At 37.3% G+C, this 12,108-nt stretch overlaps 1 protein-coding gene across 2 annotated transcripts in view; it reads left to right on the plus strand.

Annotated features, from left to right (window-relative positions):
- LOC123517200 (luciferin 4-monooxygenase-like) overlaps positions 1 to 9,082 on the plus strand; it is a 29,217-nt gene extending 20,135 nt beyond the window's left edge. Inside the window, exon 6 of one of the 2 annotated variants that reach the window (XM_045277220.1) lies at positions 8,636 to 8,765. Coding sequence is in view for 1 of the 2 variants with exons in the window: in XM_045277213.1 (XP_045133148.1) it covers positions 8,636 to 8,766 (131 nt within the window). In the remaining variant the exon portion in view is untranslated. Of the gene's footprint in view, positions 1 to 8,635 lie in introns of both variants that reach the window. The other variant, XM_045277213.1, reaches the window with a different exon arrangement.
- The last annotated feature ends 3,026 nt before the right edge of the window (positions 9,083 to 12,108 follow it).

Raw genomic sequence — 12,108 nt, forward strand, 5'->3', positions numbered from 1 at the left:
TTGGGAGGGGGGTCTCAGCTCTGTCGTGGACAAACATTCGTATCATGTGGAGACTGTTTTTAAAACGACTGGTCCGCATGGGGACGAGGTACCCCGTCCACGGCAGCCAGCGCTCCCTCCCATTGTAGTCCCAGTAGGTGGTTTCCCTTGCCCCTGGAGCCAATTTTTGTGTAGCTGTTTTTTATGGGAAAACACAAAAAACATTCAGGTTCTCGTGAGGTGGCTGACCTGGCCCACGAGACGTCATCTTCAGGTCTGAGTGGAGGAGGATTCCCTCCACAAGGGCCTCCCACAGCAGTCTCCTGTTCTGGAGTTCTTCTGAGGACGCATTTCTGCTGCATATGACTCTCTTGTAATGGTAAATGTTAATCCATCATTTTCCTATCATGCCTTGCACTCACTTCTCAAGGCGTATGGTACGGTTGTTCGCATTCGACTGGTTTATGATAAGGACTTTCCTTCTAACCGCTGCTATGTGACGTTTATGTCATGTGATGAAGCCCGTTTAGCTTATGAACATGTAGCATCTCTGCCCTCGCCGGCCATGGCTTTAAAACTGAATTTCTCCAGTCACGTAATATTTCAGACAGTGACATGGATTACATCCCAAATGTTTTTGAAAACTATTTAGAGAATTCAGTTCCTGAGGTCCGCCAGATCCCGCCTCCTCGTTGGTTTGTGGCGTACTATAGAAATGGGCGTGGAATTTCATTCATGCCTCCCGGTATCTTGCCAGAGAAATCGGCACTATTCCTGAGGGTAACCTAAAAAAATATGGTAAAGAGGTGCTAGTGCGAGCTAAAGATATTACACAAGCGAGGATGTTGCAACATCTCCCATGCCCTACTGACAGCATCTTTGAGACTGTTAAGGCTCATCCAACCTTTAATTATAGTAAAGGTTGTGTTTATAGTCAAGACCTTTCCAGAGGAGGAAATACTAGCAATGTGTCCTATCTCTGTACAAAAGGTGACTAAGATGAACTCCTCCAACATGGTCCTTCTCACCTTTTTTGGCTCCACCCTCCCTGACCATGTTAATATCGGACCTATTAATCTTAGGGTGAGGCGTTTTATTTCCCGTCCTCTTCAGTGCTTCTCATGCTATGGGTACGGTCACGGCAAAAGCTCGTGTAAGGAAGCTTCCCGATGTGGTAATTGCTCTGCACTCGACTCACATTCAGAGGAGCATTGCAATGGTGCAGCTTATTGTTTCCATTGCCGTGATGCTCACCAGGTACGTTCCAGGCAATGCCCCAGGTATCGCCTGGAGCAGGACATTCTAGCTTGCTAACACTCAGTTCATCAGCCTCGGTAGCGCCCGCCGTGAACTCCTGTACCGCCAGAAGGACGGTACTGGTGCGACATCCTATGCTTCATTGGCCGCTCGCTCTTCTGCTGAGTCTGCCGGTCCGAAGACGACAACTCCTGCTACCTCTCGCTCTGTTGGGGCGGGTGGTCCTGTTCATTTGGCCAATAGGTTTGCCCTATTGTCCGATGACTCGGTTGAGTCAACTCTTAGAAGTGACGAGACAAATACGGACTTGACCAAAGTCACCCATGTAGTGGATGTCCATTTGCCATCTGTATCGCCTAAGCCTTTGAAGGGCATGACCAAACGGCACCGCGAGTCAATAGATTTAGCTCAGCCTAAACAGTCTAAAGTTTCTCCCGGTGTACGTGATCGTGAGTCCTCGAGGGACCGTTCTGCAATGGTAGCTCCAGTAGTTTCTGTCCAGCCTCCTGTGACGCCCTCCGTCTCAGATCGGGCTTCTTGTGATGAAAACGGTCTGAGCATGGAGACGTCCGATGATATTGTCACAGCAGTCCCTCGTGGACCCACTGTATCGGAAAGTGCAGTCCAGCCTGATCCTCGTCCTCCGAGGACCGGTAAAAGTGATGATGGTTCGCATCACCCACCGATAAGCCGAAAGGCTGCGGTCCAACGATCCGGCACATCTCAACTCCCGGTGTCTTCTCGTCGTTTGATTATTTCTAGTCAGGTCAGTCACGGGCAGCCTCAAAAGGCTCGCTCGTCCACTGCACCCAAATAGTCGTCTTCAAGCTTCTACAGTGGAACTGTAGAGGCCTTCGCGCCTCGTGGGGAACTCCGAGCTTTGCTGTCGGAGTTCTCTCCAGCCTGTGTAGCTCTACAAGAGACTATGATAGGTGATAGTACTTATTCTAGTCCTCCTGGCTATCGTGCCTTTTTAACACTCCTTTCCTGACCAGGGCCACCACGGTGGCACAGCTATTCTAGTCCGTCAGGATATACCTGTTATCCCGGTACAACTTAACTCTCCCTTCAGGTGGTTGCTGTTAAGGTCTTTATGGGACGACTGTACACCATCTGCAGTTTATATCTCCTCCTCGGCTTCCTGTCTCCAGGGGTGAGCTTGACGGCCTGGTGCGTCAGCTACCTTCGCCGTTTCTCTTGCTGGGAGATTGTAACGGCCGTCACCCATTGTGGGATGAAGGTGCTGGTAATCCTCGTGGGGTTTTAATCGATTCTTTTATTGAGGATGAGGGATTGGAGGTTTTAAATTCTAGGGATGTTACACATTTCCATAGTCTTACTGGGACTTTTACGGCTATCGATCTTTCTATTTGTACATCTAATTCTTTCCTTGATTTTAATTGGCGGGTCCTACCAGATTTACACGGTAGTGACCACTTTCCGATTTTATTAGAATATTTGAAATCTGAGCCACAGTCCTGGCCCCCACGCTGGGTTTTTGGACAAGGCAGATTGGCCTCGATTCACAGACCTTAGCTCTTTTATCCGTCCGCTGGCTGACTTTTCTACTTATTTTACCGATTTTTTAATTTCAGTAGCGCTTCAGACAATCCCTAGAACGTCAGGTCGCTTTACTAAGCGCCCCGTTCCTTGGTGGAACGCAGCATGCACTGCAGCGGTGAAAGAGAAACGGGCAGCTTTCTCTCGTCTCCGGCGACATCGTGGGGACCCGCAGTGTCTGGAAGCTTTTCGGCGCTGCCGAGCTCGGGCCCGCCGCATTTTGAAAGAGGCACAAAGAGCCTCTTGGAAAGCTTATGTGTCTTCCATTAATGCCCACACCCTCTTACGGATGTCTTTAACAAAGTCCGGCGAATTGCTGGGAAGTATTCTGCTCCTCCCCCACCAGTTTTGTTGTCTGCTGGGCGAACGGTGGCAGACCCTAGGACTGTCGCCGACCTCTTCGCGGAGCACTTTGCCAATGTTTCCCGGAGGCATCCTGCAGCTCCAGGCGCACGTCACCGCCAGAGAATGGAATCTCTCGGCATAAATTTTTCTTCCACACGAGCCAGAGAATGGAATCTTATAATGTCCCCCTTCTCTGCCTCCGAGTTGCGGACTGCTTTGTCCCAGTGTCATGACTCTTCTCCTGGCCCAGATGATATTCCATATGCCTTCTTGCGCCACATGTCTGACAGTGCTTTTAACTTTTTATTAAATCTTTATAATATGATTTGGCATACCGGTGACTTTCCTACTTCTTGGGCTGTGGCAGTGGTTCTCCCATTTCCGAAGCCTGGGAAAGATCATCTCCAGGCTACGAATTACCGTCCTATATCTTTGACGTCTTGTATTTGTAAAGTGTTAGAAAAGATGGTAAATGTAAGACTCATGTGGTACTTGGAGAGGGGGAAGTACTTGTCATCGGTACAGTACGGCTTCCGAAAAATGAGGTCTACTACGGATGCTCTTTTATCCCTAGAGTCTTCTATTTGTGAGGCCTTCGCTTATCACCACCACCAGGTTACTGTATTTTTTGACCTGGAGAAGGCCTACGACACAGCTTGGTGTCATGGGATTTTACGTTCCTTGTTTAATTTTGGTCTCCGTGGCCACCTTCCTATTTTTATCCAGCAGTTTTTATCCAGACGTCTTTTACGGGTTCGTGTGGGGAGTGTTCTCTCCGATGCTACAGCTTTAAATGACGGTGTCCCACAGGGAAGTATTCTTAGTGTTACGCTATTCGCAGTTGCAATAAATGGTGTTATAGATACTCTACCGGATGGCGTTCACAGCTCTTTATATGTGGACGACTTGTGCATCTCTTTTGCTGCTGCTAGGATGTCACTGATTGAGCGAAAGCTCCAACTGGCAATAAATCGGGTGTCCAGTTGGGCCAACATAAACGGTTTTCGATTCTCCACCTCAAAGACCGTGTCTATGCATTTTGTCGAAATCGTGGTGTCCATCCAGATCCCGATTTATATTTAGCCAATAGACGCATCTCGTGTGTGGAGGCCACTCGATATCTTGGCCTATTGTTTGACAGCCGTCTTACTTGGGTTCCACATTTCCGTTCTCTCAAAGCGTCTTGCAGGACGGCACTATCCCTTCTTCGCGTTTTAAGTCACACCTCTTGGGGTGCGGACAGGGACACTTTGCTGCTTCTTCACCGTACACTTATACTTCCAAAGCTGGAGTACGGCTGTGAGATCTATTCATCCGCAACGGATGCACGCCTACGCACGCTTGACCCCGTACACCATGCTGGGGTCCGCTTGGCTACGGGTGCATTTCGGACATCTCCAATACCTAGCCTTCTAGTGGATGCTGGTTTCTGGCCGCTCGACCTCCGGCGCCAGTCTTCGATGCTCCGGTGTTGGTTTCGCACCCACCGTCTTCCCGATTCTGTCCCTTGTATGTCAATGTTGCGGGACTCGCGTTCGCAGGCGTATGACACTCGACCGAGTCTACCTAAACCTTTTGGCCTTCGAGTGGCAAACCTGATGATGGATTTGTCCATCGACCCCACTCCTGTCTACTCTTTCCGGCTCCCACGAGTTGGTTATTGGCAGCTTCCGGTTGTTTCATTATGCCCTCCTGCCATAGATGGCAAGAAGGATTTTTTGCCAGCTCTGTCCCACACACGGTTTTTAGAACACTTTTTATCCATTCTGATGATATCCCCGTTTTTACTGATGGTTCCAAATCTGACGCAGGCGTTGGATTTAGTGTGGTTTTCCCCTCTTTTTATCGGTGTGGCAGCCTTCCTTCGGTAGCCTCCGTCTTTACTGCGGAGCTGTCTGCCATAGTTTTAGCTTTACGGATTATTTTTACTCTCCCGGTTTCGTCTTTTACAATTTTTAGTGACTGTCGCAGTGCTCTTACTGCTCTCTCTTGCACTGTCTCCCTTAACCCTTTGATTTTATCAGCCCTGGAGTGGCTATATCTTCTTACCCAACGAGGATATCGTGTTGGGTTCTGTTGGGTCCCTGGTCATGTTGGTGTTCCAGGGAATGAACACGCAGACCGCCTCGCTAAAGAGGCAGCAAGTCGCGCTCCGTCTCCTTCCCTGTTCCGTTTCGAGATATATTTCATGCAATTCGTGTGGCGATTGCAGCACTTTGGCAGAGGAGATGGCTAACGGGGTCGCAACCTTTGAAAATGGGAGAGGTTACTACTTCCACACTCCTCAGTGGACTTATACCCATGTCCGGGATCGCCGTGCACAGACTTTATTGGCGCGACTTCGTATAGGTCACACGTACCTTACACAAAGGTACCTCCTGACCAGGGACCCTCAACCTTACTGTGATGACTGCTTGGTGCCGCTTACGGTGCGGCACCTACTAGTGGAGTGCCCCAGTTTGACTGACTTAAGACACCGCTACCTCTACCGCTGTCGCGGTAGAGATAACGGTGTCTATTATATCTCAAAGGTCCTTGGACCAGAGTGTCTGGCCCAGGGCCATGACGTTTTTAGGTTTTTGGGAGAAGCTGGGCTTCTCCCAAAGCTTTGAATTTTATACTTATTTCATTATATGCATTTTAATATTTTATTTAGTTTTATTGTCTTTTTTAGTTTTTAGATACTCTACTGTTTTTAACTGCCTTTATATAGTTTTTTTTAACTGCTCTGTCTTTTTAAATTATTGAAGCGGCGCCAAATGACCTCAGCCGTTGCGGCGCCTTAAACAAAATCCATCCATCCATCCGGTCTTCTCTCTCTCTCTTTACAGCTGCCAATTTCTATTTATCATTCCCATCCATGAACTTATCTATCTTCTTTTAAAGCTCCCTATTGACTCAGCCCTGACTACATGACTACTGAGACCGTTCCACTCATCAACCACTCTCTTTGAAAAAGTTTCTTTCCATTTCTTTCCTAAACCTGAAATTTTCAAGTTTGAACCCATTATATCAGGTTCTGTCCCCGCTACTGATCCTAAGAACTTCGTTCATGTCCCCTTTGTTAAAACCCTTATACCACTTAAATACTTCGATCAGGTTTCCTCTTAACCTACATACGTCTCTCTAAGGAATGCAGATTGAGTTTTTTCAGTCTCGCTGCATAGGGAATATCCCTCGTCCCCTGTATCTTTTTAGTCATCTTCCTTTGCACTGAGCTATACCCTTTTTATAATGTGGGAACCAGAATAGTCAAGATGTGGCCTGACCACCAGCGACAAGTATAATTTTAGTAGTACTTCGGCGCTTCTGCTTTTAACACTTACAAAAATGAAACCCAATACTCTATTCGCCTTATTTCTGGCCTCAATACATACATACATACATATATATCACATTACTCAGTTTTCTTTATTCTACATTTTTTTTTACCTTTATCATCCCAGAATATTACATGACACCTATTTCTCCTCCTGGAACAATCCACCTGTCACAACTCATCATGGGGTAGCTAAAATTATATTACGCACACACTGTAGCTATTTCTACTATATTCACTCATTTTTACACAAGAGCACTCGTTTAACAAAAATGAATATTTTCTGATAATAATGTCTCTTACTCATGATAAAGATTCCTTTCTCATATAGATAAATAATTTCTATTCTTCCATCAGATTATTATCAAGAATTGCGTAATTACTATATGTTACACAGATCATTATTTTCTATGAAGTTTTACTCATTTATTCGCTATTCTATATAAGCCAAATGCATTTTCCGTAATTTTTCTATAACATATATCATGTTGCATCTTTGTTTCCTCATTTTCCCCATTGTTTCGTTATGCCGCAGGTGAAACAAGCGACTGGTGACTATTTAACCGGTATACTTAAATATATTCGTTAAGGTGTTTCTTATGGACGCAACAACTCGGTTTTTACAAAATAATCTTAAACTTGAAAAAAAAAAAAAAATAATAATAAAGTCCTCATCGTTTCATAAATATTTACAGTCACTGAATAAATGTTATAACAACACTCGTTCATAATAACCATGACACTTATCATGTTGAAAACAGCTATCCATATGTATATATTACCTGATTTTTCAAAATTCCATTTAAATATGAAAAAAAAAAACATTGAATAATCCTAGATTTACAATTATCAATTCTATGAAACAACTACAACTACCACTTATGTCTTAAAACGAGCTGTTGCACAATGTTGCACAATTTCTCTGACTACTGGTTATAGATACTCAAGCAAATTTATTCTCATTCATAAAGTTAGTTAATGAATTATAGTAATACGTACATACATCCGATACATCACCGGCAAAATAACAATCGCGAATATTTATATTTGTCTTTCCCCCTCATAATAATTATAATTTTCTATCTTTAATCAATATAAGAAAATTACTTAAATCATCCTATATAAAAATACCAAAAATAATTCCACTCTCATTTTTTTCACAGGACAATATGCAATATACAGCTGCGTTACGGCGATGTACTCAATTAATGCAATATAAGTAATATCGGCATTATATTGATTAAACTAAAAGTCACTTAGAAGTATCATACTGAACGTAACATATTTTCGTTCAATATTAAAATTAATTAACATATACAATGTATCATAATAAACCTAGAAATTCTATCATCATTTCTCTTCCATTTTAATTTACTTCAAAGACTGCATTACAACTTCTATGTCACAGTTACTTACATGATTTCGCCCATCTCGCATGTAGCCACGCCCAGGGCGGCCTCAGAAATTCAGGTCTCTGATCCCTTTGCAATTTCTTTTGCGCTGCTACTGATCCTTCCATATATTTCATGACCTGATATAGTAATCTAGCTGACGTTAGTTACGTTAACATTTTTCTCTCAAAAATTATTTCTTCATAGTAAGGTTGCTATATATTCTCACGCACATGTATACTATAATATACCTCACCTACATGACACGCCCCAAAGGTATGGTTAGCCAATCAGAGGCGGATTATGTAGTAAAATCGGAAAAAAAAGTCATGGCCTACACAATACCCCAAATCTACCAGGCATGGATGACCACTGACCCAGAATCCCATGGGTCATCTTCATTTGACCTTTAGTGTGCTTAACCGTCCCCAGTGCCCTTGGCTCATTTGTCAATGTTATCCTTCACATCCTACACAGCTGCTGAAGGTGACCTTGGCATTATTATTATCCGTTCATCGTTCTTCTTTCTTTGATCTTCTTCTGTTTTCTTGTAATGTAGGTGTGTCACAAACGCAATGATACCAAAGTTTTTTATACACACATCATTCCTCATTTTAAATACTTTTCCAATATTACTAATAAGCAATTAAGCTATTCCTTGATCTCGATGAGGAAGTTAATTTTCTAGATTGAACTAATTTGTCCTTCTAAGCTTAAAATTATTTTTTATTGTTTTTTTTCTGATTCTATTCATTAAACAATTAACTAGAATTAACGTCTTCAGATCGAGTTCCTGACTTCAAGCATCTGACTGGCGGTGTGTGGATTGTGAAGGAGATCCCCAAAAACAGTATCGGCAAATGCTTGAAGCGACAACTCATTGCTGGTCAAGTTACACGACTGGCATTCTGCTAATGATTACTAAGGACTATCTTTGGCTTCGTGAAACTAAAACTGAGGATCCATGAATGTTGTTAATATCAATGACAGTATTTTTACAGTATTTATCAATATATTCTTTCCTAAGGAAATTTGTCCTAAAAGAGTTTGTTCTTAGGAGAAAAATCTTTACATAAATTACTTATATTTCACTTCATTTACTTCAACTTATAAATAATTCATGTTTTAACTACAATATAAGTGTACTTTCAAATATTTCAACAATTTTATCAATATAAGTTAATTAATTAATTAATAATAAGAAATAAAAAAAACATCAGAATCCACGTAATTCGATTGTTTTGATAACATTTATGGTAGATTAAAGTTTTATATTATATTTTTATATACATATTAGTAAAGGTATATATATATATATATATATATATATATATATATATATATATATATATATATATATATATATATATATATATATATATATATATATATCTTACTGGACGTGTGTCGGATCAGCGGACCCGCCTAAATGTTAGCGTATAAAGTCTCGAAAGAAAGAAAAAGGCGTCCTAACTTTATACACACATTATATATATATATATATATATATATATATATATATATATATATATATATATATATATATATATATATATATATATATATATATATATATATATATATATATATATATATATATATATATATATATATATATATATATATACATATATATATATATATATATATATATATATATATATATATATATATATATATATATATATATATATATATTTTTTTTTTTCTTACCTAGCCTCATCAAATTTTACATGTAGACCTCCACTAGTAATGCCTGTGAACCCATGAAGTTACAGAGTCTATGATATGATCAGTAGTTTTATTCTCTATTCTTTTCATACCCGGGAATATAAACACAGTCATGATTCTTGAGTTTGTCTTGTGTTGTGTTATGTTTCTAAAAGCGGCGTCAAACTTGCACTTTCTCCGTCGGTGGCGAATATTTCCGGTTTTTTTTTTTTTTTTTACTGTTCCGTCGACTCTTTCTGTCATCTAAGTCAAACGAAAAGCACTGTTTTCCTCTAGCGTCAATTTTTAGTCATACTAAGATATGTGGTTTCTAATCAACACTTTTATAATAGAATATATTTTTTTGTTAATTGGAATAATGTTATAATTCCAACTTGATAAATTCTTAATAAATATTATATATATATATATATATATATATATATATATATATATATATATATATATATATATATATATATATATATCATTGAAAAGTGGCTCATTTGTTTGTTTATATTCCTCGGGGACCACGACGTTCCAAGGCAGAACTTCCAAGTAGCAATTGACACAGATGAATAGCTCTGTTGTTTATCAGTGAACAAAACTGTATGAAGAAATTCTCACTGAGAGCATTAGAGCCAAAATTAAAATAACAACGGCAAAATAGCTGGGGTGAAGGAGGAACCATGTTACCCAGCAAACACACTACGTAATTTTCACGTGACGTAATGGTGAAAATAAGGTGAATTTTTTATTTCACGTAAGGGCCACGTAGTATCCACGTCACGAATTCCATCCACCTAACAAAGTTTAAGGCATGTCTTGTGTTTTCAATGTTAATATTTTGTTTTCCCGTGATGTATGACCTAACTAAATATACTGTAATGAAATAAGGTGAATTTTTTTTTCACGTAAGAGCCACGTAGTATCCACGTTGCGAAGGCCATCCACCTAAAACAGTTTAATGCACTTTTTGTGCTTTGAATGTTAATACTTTGTTTTCTCGTGATGTATGACCTAACTAAATGTACTGTAATGAAATAAAAAAAATTTGAGGTCGTTGAACGTAACGATCATGTTTCCATAACGTTACGTTTCACCATCGACTTGCGCTTTGAAAGGTAACAATGAAGGATATGAAGGATGAGATCATCAAAGGAAGTCATCCTCCTAACAAAACTATAAGGTGTTTCTTGTTTTAGGTATATTGTTAAAATACTTTGTGCAATATAATTATGATGATACAGGATCTTAATAAATATGCTGTAATAAGAAAGATCTTATGGGGTTGTGGAACGTTTATATAACGTTGCATTTCAACATTGACTTAAGCATGTGATCTCTCTCTCTCTCTCTCTCTCTCTCTCTCTCTCTCTCTCTCTCTCTCTCTCTCTAGCATATATATATATATATATATATATATATATATATATATATATATATATATATATATATATATATATATATATATATATATATATATATATATATATATATATATATATATATATATATATATATATATATATATATATATATATATATATATATATATATATATATATATATATATATATATATATATATATATATATATATATATATATATATATATATATATATATATATATATATATATATATATATATATATATATATATATATATATATATATATATATATATATATATATATATATATATATATATATATATATATATATATATATATATATATATATATATATATATATATATATATATATATATATATATATATATATATATATATATATATATATATATATATATATATATATATATATATATATATATATATATATATATATATATATATATATATATATATATATATATATATATATATATATATATATATATATATATATATATATATATATATATATATATATATATATATATATATATATATATATATATATATATATATATATATATATATATATATATATATATATATATATATATATATATATATATATATATATATATATATATATATATATATATATATATATATATATATATATATATATATATATATATATATATATATATATATATATATATATATATATATATATATATATATATATATATATATATATATATATATATATATATATATATATATATATATATATATATATATATATATATATATATATATATATATATATATATATATATATATATATATATATATATATATATATATATATATATATATATATATATATATATATATATATATATATATATATATATATATATATATATATATATATATATATATATATATATATATATATATATATATTGATATTTATATATGAAGAACCTGTCATGCGTATTATTACTATTATTATTATTATTATTATTATTATTATTATTATTATTATTATTATTACTCTCCTTTCTGTTATAATGGCTTCCTCCCTCTATATAGGAAGGAAGGACGAAGCAGCGTCGGAGGTGTTTACGCTAAAATTTGCTGCCTCGG

The sequence above is a fragment of the Portunus trituberculatus genome, chromosome 6 (genome assembly GCF_017591435.1).
Source record: "Portunus trituberculatus isolate SZX2019 chromosome 6, ASM1759143v1, whole genome shotgun sequence".
Classification (NCBI taxonomy): Eukaryota; Metazoa; Arthropoda; class Malacostraca; order Decapoda; family Portunidae; genus Portunus; species Portunus trituberculatus.